The 25,696-nt window shown below is 41.0% G+C and overlaps 1 protein-coding gene across 1 annotated transcript in view; it reads right to left on the reverse strand.

The window, feature by feature from the left end:
- Window positions 1-5,970: 5,970 nt before the first annotated feature.
- Window positions 5,971-25,696, reverse strand: part of OTOG (otogelin) — a 170,557-nt gene continuing 150,831 nt past the window's right edge. Inside the window, exons 48-54 of the mRNA XM_006024882.1 lie at window positions 23,444-23,519; window positions 20,961-21,139; window positions 18,985-19,089; window positions 18,554-18,673; window positions 17,544-17,589; window positions 8,606-8,685; window positions 5,971-6,183 (exon numbers count right to left, since the gene is read on the reverse strand). Coding sequence (XP_006024944.1) covers window positions 5,983-6,183; window positions 8,606-8,685; window positions 17,544-17,589; window positions 18,554-18,673; window positions 18,985-19,089; window positions 20,961-21,139; window positions 23,444-23,519 — 807 coding nt within the window. The 3' untranslated portion in view covers window positions 5,971-5,982. The remainder of the gene's footprint in view (window positions 6,184-8,605; window positions 8,686-17,543; window positions 17,590-18,553; window positions 18,674-18,984; window positions 19,090-20,960; window positions 21,140-23,443; window positions 23,520-25,696) is intronic.

Below are 25,696 nucleotides of genomic sequence, written 5' to 3' on the forward strand. Positions count from 1 at the left end.
CTCCCAATAAGTCTCCCATGCTAGGTACAAAGGAGAACTTTATTGGTTATAAGGAGTAGGGTTGGAATAGGGTACAAGGTAGAGCAATATCAGAGAAATCCCATAGAACAAACTGGCATGGCTGGGTAGCCTTTGATCACGCATCTGAGTTACTGCAAGCTATATATCTAGTTAGATCTCAGGTAGCTTACTCACAAGTCTCATTCAGAGGCAGGTGGAGATTCCCTCTGGAAGCAGGCAGTTCTTTGAACATGAGTTTTGAGAGAGAGAGAGCAAGTTTCAGATGGTCCAGCTCTTCTCTCTCTGAGACTTCCTCATGGCTGCTGCCCCCTCCTCCTAGACAATCTTTAACTTATACAGCCTTTATGACCTCATTTACTTGGTCCAATGAAGGCCAGCACCTGTTGGCTGTCAGCCAACCAATTTGAAATTTGAATGCATCACTAGTTGCTGGGCAGACTGGCTCCACAGGGAGCCCAAGCCCCTCACCCAGGTATGTAATGCCAGTCACGTAGACAGAAGGAGCAGGTTTCCCCGTTCCCTCAGGAATGTATCCATCTCAGGTTACCTAAAGAGATAGGGTAAGGTGTGTACCTTCTGCAGGTCCCATCTTAACTAAATTGTCACAGAGCAGAGGTTTTGGAGAGAAACAGAGGTGGCCTTCTGCCACACCAGGATACCTGGACTCTATTCCTGCTTGATGGTGTAAAGGAGAAGGGAGTAGTGCATCCTAGGATGCTGGAGAACTGCCATTTCAGAACTAGTAGATATGTCACTTAAAAGAGACAGACAAAATCTCCTTTACCTATAGTAGATGTGAAGAGGGGCTGGAAGGTCTTGTGATGAAGAAACTAGCTTAGAATTTAAGAGATGTGAGGTTCAATATTTAGATTTGAACAAATAAATTATATTTTCAATTACTAGTCTTCTGATTGTCTATTTTACTCATTCCTCCCAACCTGTCTGTCTTGTTTATTTAGAAGGTAGCTGTTTGGAAAACAGAGGGCGCATCTACACTATCAGGGGAGACGCTTTACTGTGCAGTAGCGTAGTTTGCTGTGAAGTAAGCATGTATATAGGGTTATCATATGTCCGGGTTTTCCCACCCATGTCCTTTTTTTGGGTCCTCCCATCTCTGTCTGGCCATTTTTTTAAGCTATCAGCAAATACCCAGGATTTTATTCTGCCTGACTTGCCCCAGCAAGGAGCTGCTTGGGGCTGGGGGTAGCAAGGGAAGGTGACTGGAGGCCAGGGCATCATATGCTCTGCACACAGGGCCTGGCAGCTGCAGGCAGGTGAGTATGTGTGTGTGTGAGTATAAGTGCATGCATGGGTGCCTGCTGGGGCTCCAAACAGGGTGGGAAGGTGCGGAAAGAGGGTATCAGGGAGCTGTGGGCCCACAGTGAAAGGCACTGGCAGGGGCATGCATGTCAGCAGGGAGGGGCATCAGCAAGGACAGGGGGCAGGGCATTGTGGGTCAGGAGTGAGGAGGCAGTAGCAGGGCTGGGCGGGGCTGTGGCTTCAGTGAGGGGAAGGGGCAGGGCACGGGCCACTGCCCACCCCTCAATGACATACAGGTTTCCCTCACTTTATGCAGGTTCTGTATGTGCGAATTTGCTCTTATGCAATGACCCTTTTTATACTAAAAATTCCTTATATGCAAGGTAAATTCACTCATGCCATTGATGTGGTGGAAGCCCACAGTCAGCTGCTTTGTGCAGTGCATTGTGGGAGTGACATGCACCAAAATATAATCTCCTGTGTGGATCTGTGCTCCTCGCTCATTGTCTGTAGCACATGTTTCTGTAGTTGCCATCCCCAGTATGGTAACATTCACTGCCACCCTGAGCTTGTGTGTACCGTCTGCTGTTGGTAAGTACCAAAATCGTCTTGTAAAAGTGGTAGAAATGGGCCTGGGGGTCAGTACAGTAGAGGTCTTGGAATGCATCCCTATTTGCTGTTAATTGTAAAATGGGTTCCCTTTATATGAATTCAAGTCATGCGCCGTTTTCCAGGAACGCATATATAGCGTAAAGTGAGGGAAACCTGCATCCCTGTCCCCGCTATCGCCACCCCCTTCTGCCCCACAGGTGTCCTATTTTTTTGAAACTGGAAATATGTAACCCTAATGTACATCTACATGTGCACATGCTTACTAAGCAGTAAACCTCGCTAATCACAAATAAATTTGCTACCTACAAATGCAAGTAGAAAATTTAATTTTACTAGTAATGGCACAATAGCACTCATGTAGATGCCTGACCAGGAGCAAAACTGCTCCCAATGAGCTGGCTACCAGATGGTGGGAGACTGCTCCCTGCCTGAGGAGCTGCCTGCTGCTGGGGCGGGTTCTGCCACCAAAGCCTGCATGGAGATTACGTCCCCCTGTCCCAGCAGCAGGGAGTTCCAAGCTCCTTGCTCTGAGATTGCGAGTAGGGTGCTGCGAGATCTTAATCTCCTAGCACCAGCTCCATGGTCAAGGGGCCAGCACTGGGAGATCCTTATCGCCAGCCTGTGATCACCAGCCTGTTACCTCCACCTACGTCTGCACTTACAGAGCTAAGCAAGGAACAAGCTACCTTGCCTGTGCTCCACCAAGCTCCATGCTCACAGAGCTGGGTGGGAAACAGGGTCCCCAGCCTGTTTCCCACCTGGCTCTGTGCTCACAGAGCTGAGTGAAGAACAAGCTCCCCACCCTGTTTCCTGCCCAACTCTGTGCACATGGAGCTGAGTGGGGAACAAGCTCCCCAGATCCACCCCACAATTGCAGAGCAGGGGCTGGGAACTATCCTGATCAGGGGTAAGTCCTAGCCCTGTGCCTCAATCAGGTGATTAAGGCACAGGGCTTAGAAAGAGCTGCAGGGGTGGGGTAAGTCCAAGTCTCCTGCTGGCTGTCCAATTGGCAGATTGGTACAGGGGGCTGGGACTTGCCCCTCCCCTGCAGCTCTTTCCAAGTTCCCTGCCTCTGACTGGGGAGTCCGGGCTAGGAGTTTCCTGCTGGCAGGGCAGGAGGAAATTGTTCCTGCACTGGCAGCAGGCAGCCCCGAGAGGCAGGGTGTATTGTTGCAGCCTGATGCTTCCTGCCAGCCCCTGGGCTAGCACCCAGGGGGAGCCTCGAGCTCCCCCCTGGTGGCAGCAGGGGCCCATAGCAGGGTCCCAGGAAGCCAGAGCAATTTGCTGCCATTAGCAAATCTTCTCCCACTTCCCTGCACATTTAGACACCTGCATGGGAGCATTTAGTCATGAATAACCTATTCATGAGTGAACTGATCCTGGATCAAATTCATGTGTAGATGCGCCCAGAGTGTCTCCTCATGTAGAACTCTTGTAATAGTAAGAGCTTTGCTAATAGCAAGAGTTCTGCATGCTGATTCCATAGTAAGCCAGTGAAGCAGCACATAGCCTCCTGCTCTGTGAGCGTGACCGAACCACGAACCTAGATAGTAGAATGTTGTAATACAGTAGAATGTAGTAAACACCAAGTGTGTTAGATCACAACTCATCCCCAAATTCCTAGCTTGAAATAACCAAATCCCTAGCTCGAGATAACGTTATTTACTCCAGACTATATAAGCTGTACATGTACATTCTTAAGTTACGATGAGTTCCTCAGCTCTGGCAAGAGTTCCAACTTGCGCAGAGCCCCGGCGCAAGCTATCACATTCCCGAGATCGAGACACTCCGGGGGCCAAGAGAACTATGCGGAGTGGCGGCTACCGCCTAAAGCCAATGTGAAGTAACCCTCCTCTCTGCTTTGTTCTATCGCCTGCCTCTGTGAGTATCCTTAAATAAAGCTTTGCAAAAGTGAAAACAACCGTAAGTACATCCTTTGTTCAAGCACAGAAAATCTTCTGAACCCAGTAGTTCATTCTAAGACAACTCTTCAGTACATCCCACAATAGTGCCTAAAAGTTTCTCCAGTACTAATAAGTGAAGTGTAAATGGAATCACTACACAGCTATTGCATGGTAAGAATATTGTGTTGTTTGCTTGGAGTAGAGTATTCTCATTGTAGTCAATATTGTTTCACAGTATGGGAATAAATCATTTCTGGGGAAACAACTGAGAAATGGGTCCAGATAGCTTTCTTTCTAAGATAAAGAACTGGCTAGTGGTTAGAATCAAGGAATAAGACCGCTCATGATATTGTTGACAAACAAGGATTTCTTTTGTTATTTTATTTTGAGTAAAATGTGATTTTTTTTAAATTTGTATTTTTGTAGATGAAAATATATGTGAATGGCTCAGAACAAAATTAAATCTGTTACATTAAAGTATTTTTCAAAATTTAGCATTTTTATAAAGTTCTTCTACAGCACAGTATTAAGATTCCTTAGAATCATTAAATTCTTAAGAAACTAATGCTAAGTATAATAAAAAACCAAAATAACCACTGGATGCTTCTGAAAAAATGTTACTGTATGTTAAATCCTGTAAAGGTAAGCAGTTTTAACACTGATAGCAAATTAGTTGTAACAAAATAAGTCTTCCTGTTGTTTATTAGAAGTTGTAAGAATGACATGTACAGTGTATAAAAAATTAATAACAAAGACTTCATGTGAATTTAATTTTAACAAAACTTCTTCTTTGGATTTTCTGCACTGAAGTATCTTTTCTACACTTTATAATGCTATGCTAGACTTCTACATTTTAGGTCCCTAAATTTAAAAATCACATGCTACTGGTAGCTTTATATCTTAAAATTAAAGACATTGAAATTTTACTGGCTTTAGACGGCAACAATTTTGGGCATGGGTTTTTTTGTTTGCTTGTTTATTTGCTTGCCTTTTTGTACTAACAAAAAATTAGTTTCTTTATATCAATTTATTAGTTGTTGGTTGCAAGATCACAAACAAAATTACTTTTCACACACTGACATTACCTTAGTTACAAAGACTTCTCATTTACAGTTTCTCTTTTTAAAATGTACATAAAAGCAAATGGAATGTTCCTCCTTTTCCTGATCAATATCACTCCAAACATTTTTAAAATTAAGGTTAAATGTAAAATTAATTCCCCTAAAGAACCAGTACAAGTGTCACTTCAAATCTATAGAACCAGTACAAGTGTCACTTCAAATCTGGTGCACTTTAAAAGGCAAATATTTTAATTCTTATATAAAATGCATCTCTATAATGGCAGAAATGTTTTCATTTAGTAAAATGTTTATGTTTTCAGGTTATGTCATACTATTTATATGTTGGATACATCTACCATTAACTAATTTAGATGAACTAAAAATGTATCTCTCCTATACACTACATATTTGACATAATGCTTTCAGTCTATGATGTAAAATACATTAGAAAAAGCATACTTATTATCAGGGAAAATTATATACACTTAGCAATATTGAAAATGTTTTCCTGATAAAAAGGTCTATAATTTAATTTCTCACGGTGCCACATTTTGCAATAGCAATGCAATTTAAAATGAATATCCTTCTAACATTTTCCAAACACTCTCCCTTCCAAGGCATCCAATATGCTTTCATTACTGCAATGCATTAAAAATATTAAACTACTGCCTGATCAACATATGTATGAGATACATAAGACAGTAATGGGTGACTGACAAAGAATGGATTAAACCTCCAGAAATAAAATATAAAACATTATTCCTCTTAATGTCTCTCTTAAAGGAAATAACTTTCCTTTTTACGTTGGCACTTATCACAATCACTTCTGAGGAGTTATCTCAAGAGTTAACATTAAGACAATTTAAAAATGGATGATGCAAAGCTATTCTTTAGAAACTTAAGATAATCCAAAATGCATACTTTTCTTTTATATCTATATAGAGATATATAAATATATTTATATATAGATATAGTATATATCTATATATAGATAGAACAATGATAAAATTCAGAGAATTGGGCAAGTGTATTTTCTAAGGATAAGACATGTAAAACATCTTTATTATACTGGGAATAACTGATTATTTTCCAAAATTGGGCTCACTGGCTTCTTTAACGTTGTTTCAGGACCATTGGCAAGAACAGTCTGTAGGTTCCTGGATTCCATAGCTGACCCAGGTGGAGTTGCCACTGCAGTATAATTGCACAGTTCGCCTTTGTAGCCCAAGTTCCCTGCAGCATTTGCAGAACCTTGCATATGTGTTGATGTTGTAGTTATAAATGCTAGCAGAAGGGCATTTTCCATCACATGAAACAATGTTCACCTGGTAATAAATAGGAAGAATGGTCACATTTAAATTTATGGAACATATGATCACTAGACCAAATTAACACAGATGATAACATCTGAGATTAATTAACCTGCACCTCTGCCCATGTCATATGCCATCACCTGCTCACTGTGACCCTCTGTTGCCTGCAGTGGACAGACAAAGCAATCTCTACCTGAAAGAATGAATGAACACTGAACTGATGTCAACTCCATGACGACACACAAGCCTGTGGCAGAACACTTTAATTTACCTGGCTATTCCCTCACTGACCTCAGGGTAGCTGTTCTTAGACAGTCAACCTCTAAAACCCAATTTGAATGGGAAATTGCAGAACAAGAAATGATCCACATGCTGGACTGTATCAAGTATAGTTTAAACAGCGACAACGGATTCTTATACCATTACCTGGCTTAGCTTTTGTGATCCTTTGTTCATATTGTTTCCTTGCTTGTTGCCTCTCCCAGCACTGGATCCCTCCATGCTTCCCCTCCCTTTCTACCTTTGTATTCAAGTCATTCTCTCCATTTTATACGCAAGTTTGTACATATCCTTTCACAGCACCTGATAAAGCGAGGTTCATCTTACAAAAGCCTGTGTTATATGTATGTCTAATATAGTTAGTTGGTAAGGTACAAATCTACCCTGCCTTCCACTACATTGAAATTAAAAGACCTAGATTTAAGGTTTTTAAAGAGGTCTATAAGTGTGGCACTCAGATCTCAATGAAATTCACTTGAAACTAGATGGCCAACTATATTAGGCCCCTTTGAAAATCTCCGATTCAGGAGGGGAAAGCGGGGGGGGGGGGGTGAGGGGTTAGCTCTCAATGACATTCCTAGCTAGGCCTAAATTTGATCTCACTAAGGTTAATGAGAACTCTTCCCTTGAATTCAAATGAGACTAGGATTTGATTGTTTAGGGTGTGCCTACACTGAACAATGCAGTGTTGTGTAGTGATACACAAGCCAGAACATGCTAGGTTAGGTACAAAAATCAGTGTAGCAGCCTTAGCCCAATAGATATAATATACCCTGCTTCTCAGCAGAGCTAACTAGGATAGGTAGAGGCCCATGCTGACACAGCTATACTGCTTCTGTATCCATACCTAGCTCAGGTTTCTCTGCACAGGACTGCACTGTAGTATACCCATTTCCAACAAAAGGAATTCTACACTTGAGCTTCAAGTATTCATCATGCTGGCAGCACGCACAGGGGTCAGCCCAGGCCTCAGGAGGTGGCATCAGGCAGTGGAGAGGCTGACTGGTAGGCCTGTACAAAGTGGCTAGTATTCACTTTGGATTCGGCCAATTCAGGGGACAGTGATTCGATTAGGTGATTTGAATCACTGTCCCAAATTGATTTGGATGAATCTGATTGGGAGATTTGACTGCCACCGAACTGGTCGAATCTCCAAATTGAACAGGCCCCATTTCCCTGTCTGCTTTCCCAACCCCGTCAATGGCTGCTCCACCCTGGCCCCAGCATCCCAGCACTTGAAAAAAAAAAAGAAAAAGCCCTGCACTCACTGGCTCCTGCCAGGTGGGAGTGATCCCTGCTGCCCCCCACTGCATGGGGGGGCTTTGCCATGAGCCCCTAGAGACCCCAATGGCCGCTGCAGCATCCAGTGAGTGCAGGGCTTTTTTGTTTTTTTCTTTTTCTTTTTTTTTTTAAATGCTGGGATGCTGGGGCCAGGCGGGGCAGCCATTGACAGGGCTGGGAGAGCAGGCGGGAGGTGCTCGGGGGGCTGGGGAAGCAGGTAGGGGATGGGGGCTGGTGCAATTCCCCCCATGGTCCCCTCCTCCAGCCCTTCTTTCCCCTGCTCCCTACTTACCAGCACGGAGCCTGAGTCCAGCTCCCTGTGGCAGCAAGCAGGGACTGCCCAAATCTCTGAATCTTCTCTGAATCTATTCAGAGTCTTCAAACTGATTCAGACCTTTTTATTGGTTTCCTGATTCAATTCAGGTTTAGAGATTCGGCCACCAAATCAGGCCGGATCTCCTCTGAATCAAATCAGCAACTGAAGCTTCGCACAGCCCTACTGACTGGGGCACAAGAGTGCCCAAAGAGCAGAGCCATGTGGCTAAGTGGCAGGAAGGGGTCTGGCCCCCAGCTGCCTGGGTACAACGTATGCCCAGGTCAGTGTTTACACATGCATTTACGTGCAGTTATTTTTGCCACCATAAGATAGTAGTGCCCCAATAGTAGTGTTTTATAGCAGCAAAAATGAGTTTGCTGTGATCTAATAGAATTGCACATAAAACTTTGAAACTTTACACTGCAGCAAATTAGTCTACTGCACAGTTAAGCACACATGTAGATGCACCCAGTAACAATGAAACGTTTTTCTCTCTTCATTTATCTTAGTTTTTTCCCCTCCTTTCATGATAAGAATTGACAACAGTTATTTACTTACTGGTGTATTACTTCTGCAGTCATTCTTGCGGATAGTCATCCGAACAGTCACCTTTTTACAGAATTTCCCATCTTCCTTGCCTGCAAAGCATGCATTAATTGAAAAAAATATCAGCTGTAAATTCTAAACACTTCAGAAAATGACACTGTTCCAACATGTTTTATGGAGAAAAGAGATACAAAGGAAGAAAATAAATGGAATACCCCCGTGTAAAGCAAAACTTTTTTGACAAAGCTATAAACAGTTGATTGCATTTCAATTCTGTCTTGTGAAGTTTTCTGTGTATTTCACGCAATAATGACAATATTTGCTATCTTCTCATATAGTCAATTATATTTCTAAATTGTTTAATCTAGGCAAACATTTAAGGGGGACATCCACATAACTTGAACTACAGCAAAACCTGTCACCCTGAAAATGTTTATCTATGTTAAAAAAAGAAGCTGAACTTAAATAACCATTCCTGGGAAACACCTGTTGGTTGTATATTCAAATTAATTTCCTGCATTAAATTATCAAGTGGTTATATTTCATCAAGACAGATCATGATATTAAGACTTGCCAGCTACCTATTGTTATGGGGAGTTTTGCATCTTTGTTGCATACAGAGAGAAAAATATATCAGGAAAAACGTTTCATTCTAATTTTATTAGTACTCTTATAAAAATTGTTCAAAAAAGCAGATACATAGCATATGAATAAAATATAAATTCTGTATTTTTTTTTAATAAAAAGGGAGGGTTACATTTAATTTAAGGGAACAATACTGAATATTGAAGGATATTTAAGATAGACAAAATGAAGAGGTGATTACAGAAGGCAAAGAATAAAGTCTTCTAGTGAAAGAAAGGATCCTCTTCCTGCTGGAGAAACCACATTGTGATGAAGATCTATAAGAGAAACCAAAAGTCTATTTCATTAGGGCTTCCCAAAACTGTCCACTTATACATCAGTATAACTTTTCTTCCTACAAGTTCAAAGTTGCTTACAAAAGATACAAGAAGCAAGGAATGTTTTGATACCTTTTATTAGACCAACTGTATAGTTGGTGAGTTAAGCTTTCAGGAAATAAGCCACTGGACAACCAATTGATGCATGAAAGCTTGTCCATCAGCTCTCTCAACCATATAGTCCAATAAAAGAGTTCACAAAAATCCTTGCTTCTCATATATTTTTGGGACCATCAGAGTTGCAATGCACAAAACTAACTTACAGATATTATTAGACCCAGAGAAACAAAGGCAATGGAAGTCAAATTGTTTTCCCTAAAACCAAAGTAGCAGTATGCCCAGTCCCCTGCTACCGGTGTCGGAAAATTCTGCTTCTTTAAGGGCACGTCTACATGTGCTGATTTAAGGCGCATTAGCCATTTTTAAGGCACAGTAAGGTTGCAGGTCTACACATGTACACCCTTAATGTGCCTAAATGTGATACCGGCAAAAGCAGGTATCAAATTTAGGCGTGAATAGCTAAAGTACCTTAACGCACATGTAGACTCGCTAAAGCTTATTAATGCTGTGTATGTCGACTGATTTGGGACTAACTTTAATCTCAAGTCAGTCCACACACTATATTAATGCACCTTAGCGTGTGTACATGTAGACACGTGCCTAAATTGCCTTAATGTATATTAGGAAAATTATAATTAAGTTTAGGCACACAAAAACACATGTAGACATGCCCAATGAAGAGCAAATTTTAAGTTTTTGGCAAAATGACTCCAAGGGCAAGCAAAGGCAACAAACAAAGAAAAGATTAAACAAATTTAAAAATATATCTTACCACATTTCTTGTTTATTTTTCCAGAGAAGTAACTCCTGGCCAAACGCATCGTATCCCAGAATGAAAAGCCCTGTTCCACTTTGCTTCTGTTGCTACATTGTATATGATTCATGATATGGGGAAGTCTTCAGGTGTAGTTATACTTCGTGCTTACTAATGTGCAAGTGTGTCATTTCAAGAAAAAAAGTCCTACATGCAGTATATTTACATGAAAATGTTTTCTTGTCAAGTGACTTCAGTAATGCTCATATCTTGGCATACATATTTTTGTCTTGGAAAATATGCTATACTTATGCTATATACAGAATATGACATTAACACGCATGTCATTAATGTGAGTGGCAGCATATCACATTAATGTCAGGAGCTGAATGTAATTATTTTTTTTGTACATTCTGTTTTGTTGAAGCAGAATTTTCTCATTGTTTGGGCACCTTCCATAGACAGCTGGTACAAAAGCATTAATGTCCAAATTCTGCTTTAAATTACACTGGCAGTAGGGACTTGAGTAACAATGCAGATTTCAATGGATTTTTTTCAGGTTTCCACCCATGTAAATTAAAAGAGAATTTGCCTTTCAGTGGGTGCATCTACACATGCCTATTAGTACTATTATTGCTCCAGAGTTTATTGCTCGAAGTGCAGCATGTTGAGCTCAGTCTGCCAGCCTGGGGCTGCTCCTCCCAACTCAAAGTGCTGCTGAGGGGCTGGCTGGGGCATGAAGGTGCTTTAGCGAGGAACTAGCTGGCAGGCAGTCCCCGCACTGAAGCACACCTGTGCCTGGCCAGCCAGAGCAGCATCTACATGTGTGCTGCTGCAGAGTTTTTTTTACTCCACAGCAGAACACTACTTGTACTTTCAAGTGTATAGTATAGTATAGTATAGTATAGTATAGTATAGTATAGTATAGTACTATTCTGCTGCAGCATAGATTTAATCTACCCTGGTTTAATGGGGTGCATGTATAAATGTCAAGATGTTTACTGTGCAGCTAATTAGTCAATTGTGCAGTAAACATCTCATGCAGACACACCCAGTGATTACTATGTATATACTTACATCATCTGCTGTGCACTAAGGTCCTATCATACTTCCATAAAATTAATACAAGAAAAGACTGCATTTATACCATACGTTGTAAGGCAAAGAACTATGATTAATCTTTGTTATAGTTCATCTCCCGTGAATATGATATAAATTCATGTGAGTGACTTTCAGCATATATTTTGGGTTTTGAAAGGCTTGAAAATGAGATGCTTCTTTCACAAATGCTGTTGAAAGCAGAACTATCTATCTATACACAACAGCGCTAAAGTGTTATTAACAATAAGCTTTAAAAAGCAAAGCAATTAGTCTCTATATTCTACACATGCAGAAAACTAAATACTATGCAAACGCTTACTACCAACAGTACATTGTTGGTTAACAACAATGCACTGCCCATAGAGTGCACAATGAAAAAGAAACATGAGCCATTCTGAACAATGAGCAATTAATACTACATTGAAGCTTTTGAACATGATTTGATGACGTGAGACCTGATGCTCCTATCAGGGAGTACGTTGTTGGAAATCAACAATGATGCTAGTTGACTTGTTCCTACTGATTTCCAAGAAAATGTACCTGTGTTACAGTTAGCACTAGCTGTAGGAGTGACTGGATTAACAGGGAATGGGAGCAACAATGACATTCCAGAACCTGGTAAGAATATTACAGATTGAACATGTTACACATGAAACAAGAGAGTCTCTCTATCAGTATTAAACATTTTATAGTTAGACTGAGGCCTCTTTCAAAACAGAAATTTAAAAGAGGAAATCAACTGAAAATTCCATTGCATTACCCTTGAAACACTTATATATTAAATATAAAATATATAAAATTACTAGAAAATGATAGTAAGGACAGGCAAAACTCATACAAATTGGTTGGAATGCTATAGTATAATCATGGCCTATTCCATCCTAATTACACTAGTTTTTCCTTGATTTGCAGTTCATTGGTAATAAATTATTTCTGATTTCCAAAGTTATAAATGAGAGGTAAATCCAGGCCCATAAATTTGTGCTGGGCCTAATTCTGTGTTGGAAGTATTGTTTTTGCAAATACCCAAGTCTTTTTGTGTAATTCCTGCAAATTTCATTACTGAGCAGTACTTTACAGTTTGAGTACAAAGTTCAAAGAGAAAATCACAGTGGCTTCTTACTATAGGGCATTTCAAATAAAGAAAAGATACTTGTGGCCTTATTCAGAACATATTTCTATGCACTAATTATTGATCACTACAATTGTTTGTATTCAAATTGGGGTGCGTGATTCATGCAGTAAGTGTCTGAACTATAAACAGATATATATGGCATCTTAATTATATATTTATTTTTATCTCCTGAAAAATATGCAAATATATTTCACATTGTATATGAACAATTCAAATATCATTTAATTACTTACTGGTTGCATCCTTTTTTGCAATATCATACCCACAATTAATTTTGCATAAACTAAAAAAAAGTTTGAATTTTGGCTTTTTGTTTCTAATTTTTATAGTTTATTTTATTTTACTTTACAGACAAAGAGTAATATGATTTTTTGTTGTCCTGAAGGGACAGTTTGTCTAGTCCCTGACTTATAGAAGGACAAGGACACTAAAGAATCATATCAGAGGAGGGTGGGGAGCTGGGAAGACTTAACAGAATACTTAGCTAAGAAGAACATGGGCTTCAGAAGTAGGAACAAGTGTTTGAAAGAGTTCAGGTACAGAAAGAATAATGACCAATCTCGACAAAAGACCCTAAAATGCTTGGTTATCTTCCCCTACTTATCACAGGTAGGGGAGAAATATATATAGTTCCCTTCCATGAGCCTCAATCACCCCTATGCCCCAAAAGTAATTCTTAAATAAAATCATGAGAAACACTCATGCTGGCTACCCATCTTTTCTTGTAGCTGGTACGGCAGCTGGTCACCCCAGTGCAAGAAGAGAGGAAGACTGCATGTGGACAGTTGCTAAAGTAAGAAAGAAAATCTCCAGCCCTAGAGCATAAAGACCTCTGTCTCTCTCATCTATGGAGTGAGTATATGGAAGCTTCATCCACCTTCACCAATGATCTTCAGAGCTGCTTAGACCATTATGCCACCTGCTTATGTAGAGGCCTGGGAAATTTGTATCTCTTATATCAAGTGGAGTTTCTAATGGGATTATTCATAATATATCTGCAGTATTATTAGTTTATATTGTGTAATTTTGCATATTTATGAAAGAAGAAACAATGACTCTCAAATATGGTGATCCATGGGGAACATGTGAGCCAATTTTGTCATTACATGGAATCTGTCTGTTGAAAAGATTGAAAGCAAATCCTTTTTTCACTGGAGTCAAGGCTAGAATAAACTGTATTTAACCAATATCTTATAAAATACCAAGTCACCAGATTTTTCCTGTTTTCACCAGCAAGTCTCTGCCTTCTCAAATAATAACCCTTCATTAAAATGATGAAATAAATAAAGGAAGAGATAAAATGTTTAAGAAGACTTAAAAAAAAACCCCTAAAGCATTTTGAACAATGCTTATATATTTTGAAGGAAACATATTCATGTTTATTGTGAGATATCCTATGTCCCTTAAAACTTTAGCCAATGGTACAAAGAGATGTTCCTGTCTTAGACATCACTAACATGAGTTTTATCTCTATTTTGAACAGTAAAGTGTTTCAGTTGGTTCATTAAAGTTCCCCAGTTCCCTGGAAAGTATAATAAAATAATGAAAGAGTCTATAGTAAAATGAGGTCTTTTATTCCCTCTGGTTAAAGTTCAGTGACCTAATAATATACTCCTATAAGAATATTATATTTTGTAATCCTTCCTTAGTCTGTGTGTGCACAAAATACTATATGTACATTACTCTTTTGACTATCTAAATTATTATTTAAAATTGTCATGTACTGTGATCTTCAACACCACTCATAGAGAATTATCTCCGTTATTAGAGATGAGAAGATTGTGATTAAGACGACAAAGGCTATTTCTTTGCAACTCTTGCTCAGGGTCAATTGTACAATCAGTAGATCAGTAGTGTAACTAAAGCCCCTATTACAAGTTACACTTAAGATGTGATTAACCAGTTGGTCATGTCTTTAAGTTGTCACCTGGCCATGCATTAAAGCAATTAAAGGTGGCATGAAACAAGGAAAAAGCTACAAAGTTACTCCACAAAAAAGTGCAATAACTTTGTGTTTGGTTCCTAAGACAACGTTAATTGCAAGTCTAGCCAGGTGTGTCCCATTGGCTGGGAGTCTCATCAGCTGATGGTGCTTCCAGCCACAGGGGTACACCATATACCCCCACAGCTCCTGCTGTTGGGAGTCCTGTCAGCTGATGGGCTCACAGCCACAGGGGTGCATCATGTGCTCCCACAGTTGGGAATCCCAGCTGTGGGAATTCATTGTGCACCCCCACAGCTGCAAGCTCCATTATCATGATCCTGGGCTTCCCCACCAACAGTAAGGTGTGATGGGATCTGATGCTTCATGCCACAGTCATGCCTCCTGCCATGCAGGAAGTGTGGTTGTATGGATTGCACATCAGATCCTATCGCACCTTTACCTCCACATCAGGCAGGGGTTTAAGGGGGGTGACTGGGGCAGCAGCCCTGAGCACCAACTTAGAGGTGAGTACAAAAATAGCAGCTGTTGCAGCTGCTGGCCAGTTGGCAATGCCAGCAACCTGACTGCCACTGTTGCCTTGTGCATCACTGCTGCACTAGGCACTGAACTGCCATGTTATGTCACTGACAACAATCTCTCACTCCATGAGTAACTCAATTAATTTCAGCAGAGCTACCTGTGCATGTCAACCTGCCACTGCAAGTTGGCAGAATCTTGCACTGACTTTCCTAGCAGAGCTGGGCACAGTCCTACCTCAGTCTCTCAAACCATGCTACCTCCCACAGTCAGATCATCTCTACAGCATCTGGCCCTTTTATCTCTGTTTTGCTTTAGTCATTTGCATATGATTGATGATTAAGTGATTTTAAATGTATTTTTCTGCATAAACATATTATTTTAAAGTTGTTTTTTTTTTACTGATATGAGGATTTAGTTTACAACTTGTTTTTAAAAATGCAAGTGATGTTATCAATTCACTGGGACACAAAATAAATCTCAGGGTCCTTGCAGATATTATATTTATCACATGATTAATGTGCTAATTGTGTTATAAATTGTAATATGCCCAATATTCAGTCAATATTTGGCATGATAAAATGGCAAACCAGCCACAAAGGTGTTCCATATTTAATGTACAACATCTTTCTCATGTCATTAATTGAATCTGTGGCATGTGTGCTGGATCCTGAAGATCAAATGATTATTAGATTATTAGATCAACCCCAGGTTCTGGGAAACAGCTGCCCCCTGCCTGATCCCCAGGATCAAGCAGGAGAAGCTTTGAAGTTTGAGACAGAGCCACTCCCTGACCCACGCTGGCAATCACCTGATCTTTGGGACTGGGCAGAGAATAGCCCCCAGGTCTGGGACCCCAATCCCCGGGATGAGGCAGGGGACCAACCTGAGTCTCAAACTGGGACCATCGCACTAATCATGCCATTATATTAATGTCTTCCAGGGGCCTAATACTTGAAGAGCTAGAACTAATTTTAAGGAGTCAAAAACAGAATCAAGTTAAAATTAAAAAAACCAACACCACCACCCATTTGCTGGTTAATTTGGATGTATTTCATGCAATTCACTGTTGTAAAGCCAATTCAGGTCTCATCTGAGCCCACAGTAATGTTACTAAACCAATGGCTTGGTGCACTGGACTGCGGAAGTAAAACATTAGCTTCTACTAGAGGGCTAGGTTCTGATCTTGCACCAGTTCCCTTTTTCCACCCGGACTTCTCCAATCTAAGTCCCTTTGTTCCGATGAAAATACTCTGGAATTGTATTAGTAAATACAATTCTTTCTCCTAGAGCAAATGAAGCCAGAACCAAGCCTTCATACAATAGTAAGCCTATCTTACTCCTATTATACCAATATTTCTAGTTGGACATTTCTGATTCACGGGCTAGGGACAGACATTACGCATAAATGGTTTAAGTGATCAGAAACTAGTTAAACCTGTAACAGAACAGATGTTCAGTGCACCAGTTTGTAAATGGCTGAAACCAGTTTGAGATAAACCTGGTTGAATGTAGTATTAGACTTAACCCAGATCAGTTAAACCAGTTTATGCAATGTCTGTCCCAGACCACCTCCTGGTTTAAGTTAAACCAGAGTCCCCCAGCATCCCAGATGGTTTGTGGGGCTGTCTGCTGGAGCAGAGCTCGGTTGGCCCCTCCCCTCTCCTTCCTAGCCAGAACACTATCACTGCTCTGGCTGGCTGAGGGACTGCAGTAGCTGCCAGGCTTCCCCCTCCCCGCTGGCTGCTCAAGCAGGGTTCCCCCCTCCCGCCCCTCTCCCACAGCATGGACCCCAGCACAGGAACCAGGCATCTGACCATGCCCTGCCCCCATCCTAGCTAATGCTGAGAGGTGTCTGTGTGGGTCTCCAATTTCATTGAAACAAAGGGCAGAAAGCTTGTGGCTTGCAAATGTAAATGCACTCTGCAGATAAGAAGAGCTTGAAACTAATGAGAGAGATGTTTTCTTTTGTAGAGCTTGATGGGCTGACAAACTTTGTTCTGACAAACAACCTGCCAGGTACAATCTGTCATTCTTCAAGATGGGGCAGAGAAAAGTGTTAGAAATGACCTAGTTTGCAGACAGTCTGAAGAAGCAGGGAGATGGAGATTGAAAAGCTCAGTACCAACAGATGCAGGATCTGGCAACACTCCAGCCCCTTAAGCAGCGAGCTGGGGAAAGTCTGGGACAGCAGGCCAGGGTGGGGGTTAAAACTGGTCCCTAATCAGTGTCCTGGCCACACCCCCCCTCAGCTCAGCACTGTGGAAGAGGAGGAAGGGCTGCTCTAGCGCTCCCCATCTTCTAGCCTCAGTCATTGCAGGCATGTGCCTGCATTTCTAGAATGAAAAGGGAATGTCTATCCACCTCCAAACTGGTTCAAGCTTTGCAGGTTAGACTAACCTGCAAAGATTGAATCAATTCAAGCTCAAGCTTTTTTAATGTCTGTCCCTAGCCCTGAAGTTTCATTAATCACTCACATGTTTTGCAGCATCCCTCAAGAAAGGGTACAACATAACCTCCAACCTGAATAAAAAAGAACAAAAACACATTAATCATTTCTTAGTATTAGCTCCCTCATCCCAATCATACTGTAGGTAAACTCAGAGATTTAAATCCATATTCCAACCTCACGTACTTTTGTAAGCATCCACATGACTATCGGTGAGATGATACAACGTGTTAACCTGGGCGTGGTTTTAAAAGCCTAATTTACATCTGTTTATACAATCTGTTCATAGACCAGTCACCACTAGTGAGCACAGTGGTATCTATGATATATAGATGAGGACAGATCAGTGGTCATTTAGATTCCACAGTGGGGTCCTTGGTCAAAATATCCGATTTTGAGTTTACTCTCATTAAAAAATGCCTTATGAAGAGGCCCATTTTAATCACATCATACATCCAGGGAAGTGTACTCCCATTTACACCCTAACACAGAATTTAAAGAGAAAAATATGGGATTGTTTCCTACAGTATATGGTCTGATACTTGGCTCTGTGTAGTTTTACAAGTTCAGACCAAAGAAGCTTTCATCACATCAACTGCAAAACTATTCCATAGCCTCATATATTTTCCAACTAGAAAATTGTCTTGATATTCAGCCTAAATTATCCATTGTTCTGATAATCCCAGTTGCTATGCACAACAAGTCAGTTAGAAAGAGGTACTCCAACCCAAAAGTGCATGCAGGTTTGAACAGCTGCATCAGAGTAAATTTGACATTACAAGCATGCTTGAAAGGGGAACATATTCTCTGAGGATGGGGAATAGCCTCAGCAGCTGTGTAGCTCAGGAGGCTTCCTGGTCATGCGTGAGTGTGGTTAAGTATGCTTGTAGTAATCAGCATTTTCTTTTCAAAGACGTGAGCTAATGGGTAGGTTCTCCAATAAACTATTAGTTTTCTCTCCTTGGGATGATTGAAAACTCTTTGAAATGTCAAGATTTCAACCAAAACAATAAAGTAAACAATCTATAAAACACTGACCTTCACACATTCAGTTTCATTAAATGGTGGGCAGCTGACCAAAGATGTAACTAACACCGGTCCTACTGCTGTGTTTGTGCATTCATATCTGACACAGTTCGAAATCCAAATAGTACCAGGCTGTTCAAAAATTGTAAAACATCATCATCAGCATCCACATCAGAGCTTTAGAAAAAATGTTACTTTCAGAAAAATGATAGTTTCACTTTTTTTAATAAAGCACAATCCTATCTGAGTTAAACACAATCTTAGCTTAATGCAAAAGCACTTGCTACAGTGGTGATACAATTTTTGAAGAACACAATTATATTCTAAAAATTTAGATCAGATAATAATCTGTTCACATCAACTAGGGATTCACTGATGGGCTATGACAAGGCATAAACAGTTAGATTTTGGGTCACTTCTCAATATTTTTCAAGATAACTTACCTTAAAACTAGAGACTGTCCCATTGCTGAAAGTGTGGAGACAAGACACATTCTTACAGCTACCACAGCAGGTTGTTAAATCTTTTGGAGGCACATACACTTGGTTCTGCCAAAATCAAGCATGTTAGTCCTCTCATATAGGTTACTGATCATTGCTTTTAATAGCTTGGAATCATGTTAGTGGCATAAATTAGATTTTTGTTAGGTTGGTGTTAATATTTAAATAAGCACTCAGCTTTCTGAGATTTTATTGACATTGATTCATTTCTTATTGCTGGCCAATTGAAGCAGCTCTGATTTTGCGGGATGACTTGGGCACCTGACAGTTCTTAGATCACGTGTGAAAATTAACCCAACCATCACTGAACTTCTGAATCCCAGTATATCACACATGAGTAAATATGTAGTCAGGAAACTAATCCACAAAAAGGCATAGTTGTGATTAATTCACAGTACTTTGTAGAGAAACAAGGTGACAGGTTTTTGTTTTGTTTTATAAAAAACATTTTTCAGGACTTCCAATCAGGTGATTTTTGTTTTTATTCACTTGGGGCTGACTTCTGGTTGGTGTTTTTACCTTTGTGTACACACACATGAGCTGAAGTGTAGATCATAGAGGGTGAAATGGAAATGGAGGGTTCTATGCACTCTCTAAGGATTTATATTGTAGTCACTGCAGCATCTAAGGCCCCAGCCAGATGTGCAAGTGAAGCCACAGTGGAATCTGATGTGCGATCCACACAATCGCGTTTCCTGCCACACCACAAATTCATGGCAGGAGGCACAACTTTGGGATCATGCACCAGATCCCATCACACCTTATTGTCAGTGCAGAGAGAAGCCTGGTATCACAGTTCTGGGCTCCCCCTAAACTGGCAAGTAGCAAGCTCCTGCAGCTGGGAACCCTGGCAGCTGATGGGGATCCCAACTTCAGGAATGCACCATGCATTCCCACAGCTCAAATTTTCTTCAGTTGACCAGCACTCCCAGCCATGGGATCACACCATGTGCTCCTGCAGTCGGGAGCTCAGGTCAGTTGATGGGACTGCTAGCTGCATGGGAGTATGGTTTGTCCCCATGGCTTGGAGCCTGGGTCAACTACAGGCTGCCATCCATGGGGGGGTGTACCATGTGCTTCCATTGCCAGAAGCCACATCAGCTCATGCACAAGTTCAATTAATGGCATGATAGGAACCAGACACAGTCATTACATATTTTGGGGGGAATAACTTTGTGGCCTATTTTTCATTTTATCATGCCACTAATAGATTGAACATGTGTCAGTTCCACAACTTAAGTTGTAATTAACTGGTTAATCATGTCTTACATGTAACATGTGATACAGTCCTAAGTGTTGCATGTTGATTCTGGAGGTTTCAAAACCAAAGATGGGACTCATTTTGGAGTGCCACTGAACTCAGAGAGGCCCCAATCCTGGTCTCATTTTTCAAATTGTATCTATAATGTGTCAAAACAAATTACTATATAAGCAGCTGTGAACCCAGAAGTTCAGATCTAAAGTGGAGGATCACCCAGTCATAATCTACAGCAGGGATACTCCATGTTTTCCAGGGATAAACATGGACAGTCACTGTTCTCAGGTAAGGCTGCACACTTATTCCATGATTAGGATAGCCACAGCTTCCTTGCTCCCTATATTATGTGGTTATTTCTGCAGTGATTTGTGGTTAATCTGCAGTGTGAAGTGCTGCATGGGCCTAGGATGAACAACATAAAAGAAGGCCAACTTGTTAACATTAATAGGAAGAAATACCACTGGGTGCCTGAATTTGGCACTGGGCTAACATTACTATGAACAAAATACCCAGCTTTAATAAGAAAGGCTACAGTATATCATTAAAGAAAGCATAAAATGGATCTTATCATCTTGCGTTTTAAATATAATCTACCTAATAAAAACACATTATTTAAGACTGCTAAGCAACATATGAATGTCTAAAATTCAAAACATCTTACAGCTTCACAGTTGACTGCACAGTCTATCAAGGAAGTATTTATCAAATAGTAGCTGGTAGAAGGATCAATCAGATCTGTGCAATGAAAAGTATAACAAATGCCATCTGATGTGTATTCCATAATTGTCTGGCCAGGACGCAGTACACCTCTCTCATTGCTCAGACACACTTTATCTCTCACTGCAAGAGAATACAGAATGAATGACATACACAGTTGAACCACTTCTGGATTACAACTATGTAAAATGAAATACTTCATGGAATGTAACATGGATAAAAAAGCAATATATGTCTCCTAGAAAGAATTACTTCACATGGGGTCTGATCCTCATGTGAAGGAAATCGGCATAGTTCCACCAACAGCAATGTAGCAATGCCAATTTATAAGAGCTGAGGATCCAGTTCCACAGCCTTACTATGTTTAATTATATAAAATATAATGTGGTCCTGATCCATGATAAGGGTTCCTAAGCAATAGTGATGGTGGTCGGGAAGCCTGGTGGTAGGGAAGACACATTAGAGCAAAGACATAGTTAGTCATGTTAGTCTGAAATCAAAAGAAGACAAGGTAGAATTTGCACCTTATAGACTAACCAAAGTATAAGGTTACACATAAGGTGCAAATCTACCCTGCCTTCCTTCTATGATACATTATAGCCCCAAAGTTGTTCATAACATAACAATGCATAAAATATAGACAAGGATAGAATATTCTACTTGTTGGACCTTTCAAATGATGGTAAGCAGAAGACCTTCTGTTCCTGTGTTCAGATATATCTGAGTAAAAAGTAACCTCATTAAAAGCTGCGTAGGTGGAAGAGAATTTCTGAAGAACAATCTTACCAGGACACAGCATAAGAGTGTGGAGGCCTATCTAGAACATTTGATATTTTGCACATTGCAGACCCATGGGAATCAACCATGGCAATCCAGTAGATTGCTGTTTCATATGGACAACTGTGCTTTGCTTATGCAGTCTTTTTAGACTCCTAGAGCAGGAATAGCAACATGGCCTGTACACCTGACATTGGCTGCACCCTGACTGGCACGTACCTGCAACCCTGCAGAAGAGGCTGAGTGGACGCTGAATGTAAACGACTGCTCCTCAAACCAGCAGTAGTTTACAACATTTGTTTAGTTACAATTTGCATTTTTCTGAATGCTTTAGGTCATGGTGTTGAACTTTCTAGTCTTGACTTTGCAAGGCCCTTAAGCATGCACTTAACTTGCAACTCCTCCATGGCCTCATAATAGGTCACTAGGGCCCTGGGCACACATTACATTTGTGACACAATTAGCATGTTAATCACACCATAAATACCAACATAGCTAAGTGTACAGCCAATATATGGCACCACAAAGAGGCAAGCCAGGCATACAGATATTCCACAGAATATGTAGAATATCTTTGTAGCTCATTTATATGGCATCACAAGTTGAACATGTAGCACTTCCTATCCAAATGCTGACAATCAGCTGATTGTCAATGTTGCCATGGGGGCAGGACAGGGCAGTCCTGGTCCAGATGCTGAAAATGGGCTGCCAGGGCAGTGGCTTGCAAGATTTTCCTGGCAGGGGCAGCCCAGGGGCTCCCTCACTGGGAATTTGGCAACCCCCACACTCAGCAGCCTTCCCTGCCTTGCCCAGCAGCCCCTGCAGAAAAATCAATTTAAAATGCCAGGTCGCAGAAAGCCCTAGGGCTCCCTGTGAGCCAGCTGGTTGACTGCCTTGCTCCACAGGGCTTTAGCTGCACACAGGTTTTTTTGAAGGCCCTAGCCACACCAGAACCTTTAAAAAAAACTTAATTGTAGCCAAGCTACACACACAGTTTTTAGATATCCACTGGTACCCCCAGGGATCAGGGAGAAGTTCCCTGATCCCAGGTCCTGATGGGGGAGCCCTTGGTTTTGCAGCTGCCAGGCAGGAGTTGATCAGCTCCCCTTGTGCCCCAGGCTCTGTGCTGGCAACGACAAAATTGGGATCTGATCCCCAATCCCAACAGTGATGCCTCCTGCCATGCCACATGTGCATGACAGGAGATGCAACTGTTGGGATCAGGGCTAAGATACCATTGCACCATTAAGCGAATGTCTGCCAATCCCCTGGGAGTACTCAGGACTCTAAGTTAAGCAGGTACTTTAATGCTTTGGCAGAGTGGGGTCATAGTGCTGAGGACTGTGCAGGAATGGACCCAATAAGGGGAAACATACTGTTTCATCAGCATCTTCCACTTCCTTCAGGCCATATCTCAATTTCCCCGCTTTGCTCTCCTGCTGTGGGTATTATTATGGAGGGGGAAACTGTACTCAACTATATGGTTAGTAAGGGGTACTGCCAACTATACTGCTTTTCCTGGGTTTTGTCTCCCTAGCTTATTTGTAATTCAGAGCAATGCTTCAGAGGTGAATGTATTGTCAACCTTAACAAAACTGCCCATGGGAATTGAAGGGACATATCTTTGAACAAAACTATTTTCCTACTTACCACATTTGTACATAACACAGTTGCAGACATTTTCTGTGCTGTTCTGGAACTGTTCATCTATCTGCAATTTTTCCCCCTGGTCATACAAAAGGAAGAAGCAAAATGATGTCACAAACTAATGACAAGCCCCAGTGTTGAGGGTTGAGTAAAACAGTTAATACAATAGTCTTTTACTCCTAAAAGCCTAGTTTGGGATGAAAGTTGTCACTCTCAACTGAAAACTGATTTAGTATCTAAAACTTAATGGAAATGTGTTTGCAGCTTAGAAACTAGAATAATGATTACTACCAGAAGAACATACTACAGGAGAGGTTTGGAACTGAAGTGGAAAAATTATGGCAGGTCACGGCCAAAATACAAAATACCTACCTCCTACCCCTGCACACTCTGCTAAGAACCTACCAGCATAAGAAAGGATTTTCCCTTATTGTTTGCCTTTTCTAACTGGTTAGAGGATTGTATTTAATGGAAAGGCAATTCTTAGGGAGACAGAGGGGCTTCATAGATAGAGCACTAGTCTGTTGCTCATGAGACCTGGGTTCTATATTCTAGCCTGTGACTTTATGCAAGTTACTCCTTGTTCCTCATGCCTCAGTGATAAAATGGAGATACACTAAATCTTTGTAAAACAGTTCAAAACCTAAGGTTAAAAGTATCATATAGAAGCTGGTATTGCTATCATTTACTATTACACTAAAATTCATAGATGTTAGGGGCTTGAAAGGACCTTACAAGATCATCAGGTCCAGCCCCACTGCACTTGGGCAGGAAAGACTGCTGGGGTCAGATGACCCCAAAAAGGTGGGTGTCAAGATGCCTTTTGAAGATTGCCAGGGTGGGTACCACCTCTGGCGGGAGCCTGTACCAGACCCTAGGCACTTGACTTGTAAAGAAGTTTTTCCATATGTCCAGTCTGAAACGATCTTCAATAAGTTTAAATGTCAAGTTAGATTTGTTATTGATATTTCCCAAAAATAATAAATTTTCAGTGCTTGAACCATGATTCAGCACATGCCTAATTGTTTTCCTGGATTCCATCATTACTTTTTACATACGTTTTGAAATCACTGTGACGTTTCATCAGGGATATCTTAATATTAGGGCTGTGCGAAGCTTCAGGTGCTGATTCAATTTGGAGGATATTTGGCCAGATTTGGCAGCCCTATCTCCAAATCAGAATCAAATCAGGAGACCAATAAAAAGGCCCAAATTGATTTGATGTTCTCCAAATCAATTCAGAAAAGATTCAGAGAGCTTCAGAGATTCAGGCAGTCCCCGCTCGCTGCTGCAAGGAGCTGGACCCAGACTCCGTGCTGGTAAGTAGGGGGCAGAGGAGTGGTGGCTGAAGGAGGGGGGAGGGGACCATGAGGGGACCCCCACCAGGCCCCATCCCCTGCCTACTCCCCCAGATCCCCTGAGTGCCCCCCGACCTCTCTCCCAGCCGCCGAGGCTTCTGGGGGCTTGTTGTAGAGCCCCCCCATGCAGCATGGGGTGAGTCAGGGGCTTTTTTTTTTTTTTTTTTTTTTTTTTTTTTTTTTTTTTTAAAGAACAGGCAGAGCAACCATTGAGAGTGGGTGGGAGAGAGCAGGCAGGGGATGCAGCCTGTCCGATTCGGAGATTTGCCCAATTTAGCAGCAGCCGAATCTCCAAATCAGATTCAACTGAATCAATTTGGGACAGTGATTCGAATCACCGAACCGAATCACTGTCCTCTGAATCGGCCAAATCCGAATCTGATACGAATACTAGCCGCTTTGCGCAGGCCTACTTAATATACCAATTGTGACAGGATAATATTAAAAATTACTCATTATTTAAATGTTTGATTCTGGCAGATTAAAATCCAAACCCTGCCTGGATGCATACATGCAGTTCCTGTTATATACATTTCAAGGCAGGATTTGGTCCTAAAAGAGAAAAAGCAAATTAATACTTCCTAGTTATTTTAGTGTACAGGATATTTTTGTTGTGGGTTTTAAAATGTGTTTCTAATCATAACTTAAGTGTTCACAGCTAATATTTTACCTATATTATACAATACTTATCTGTGTATATGCTCTAAAGCAGTGGTTCTCAACTTTGTTAGACCCTTGGAAAATGTCAGCTCTAAGGGCATGTTCACTCTCTTTATGAGCACAGAAAAAATAATTAGAGCAATTATTCTGTTGCAAAGAACTCAGAAAAACTACAACAGGTCAGAATGCTTTTGACACTGTGAATTTCTATTTGAAATCTTTGGGTTTAACTTGCGAA

This window comes from Alligator sinensis, unplaced genomic scaffold, assembly GCF_000455745.1.
Source record: "Alligator sinensis unplaced genomic scaffold, ASM45574v1 scaffold447_1, whole genome shotgun sequence".
NCBI lineage: Eukaryota > Metazoa > Chordata > Crocodylia > Alligatoridae > Alligator > Alligator sinensis.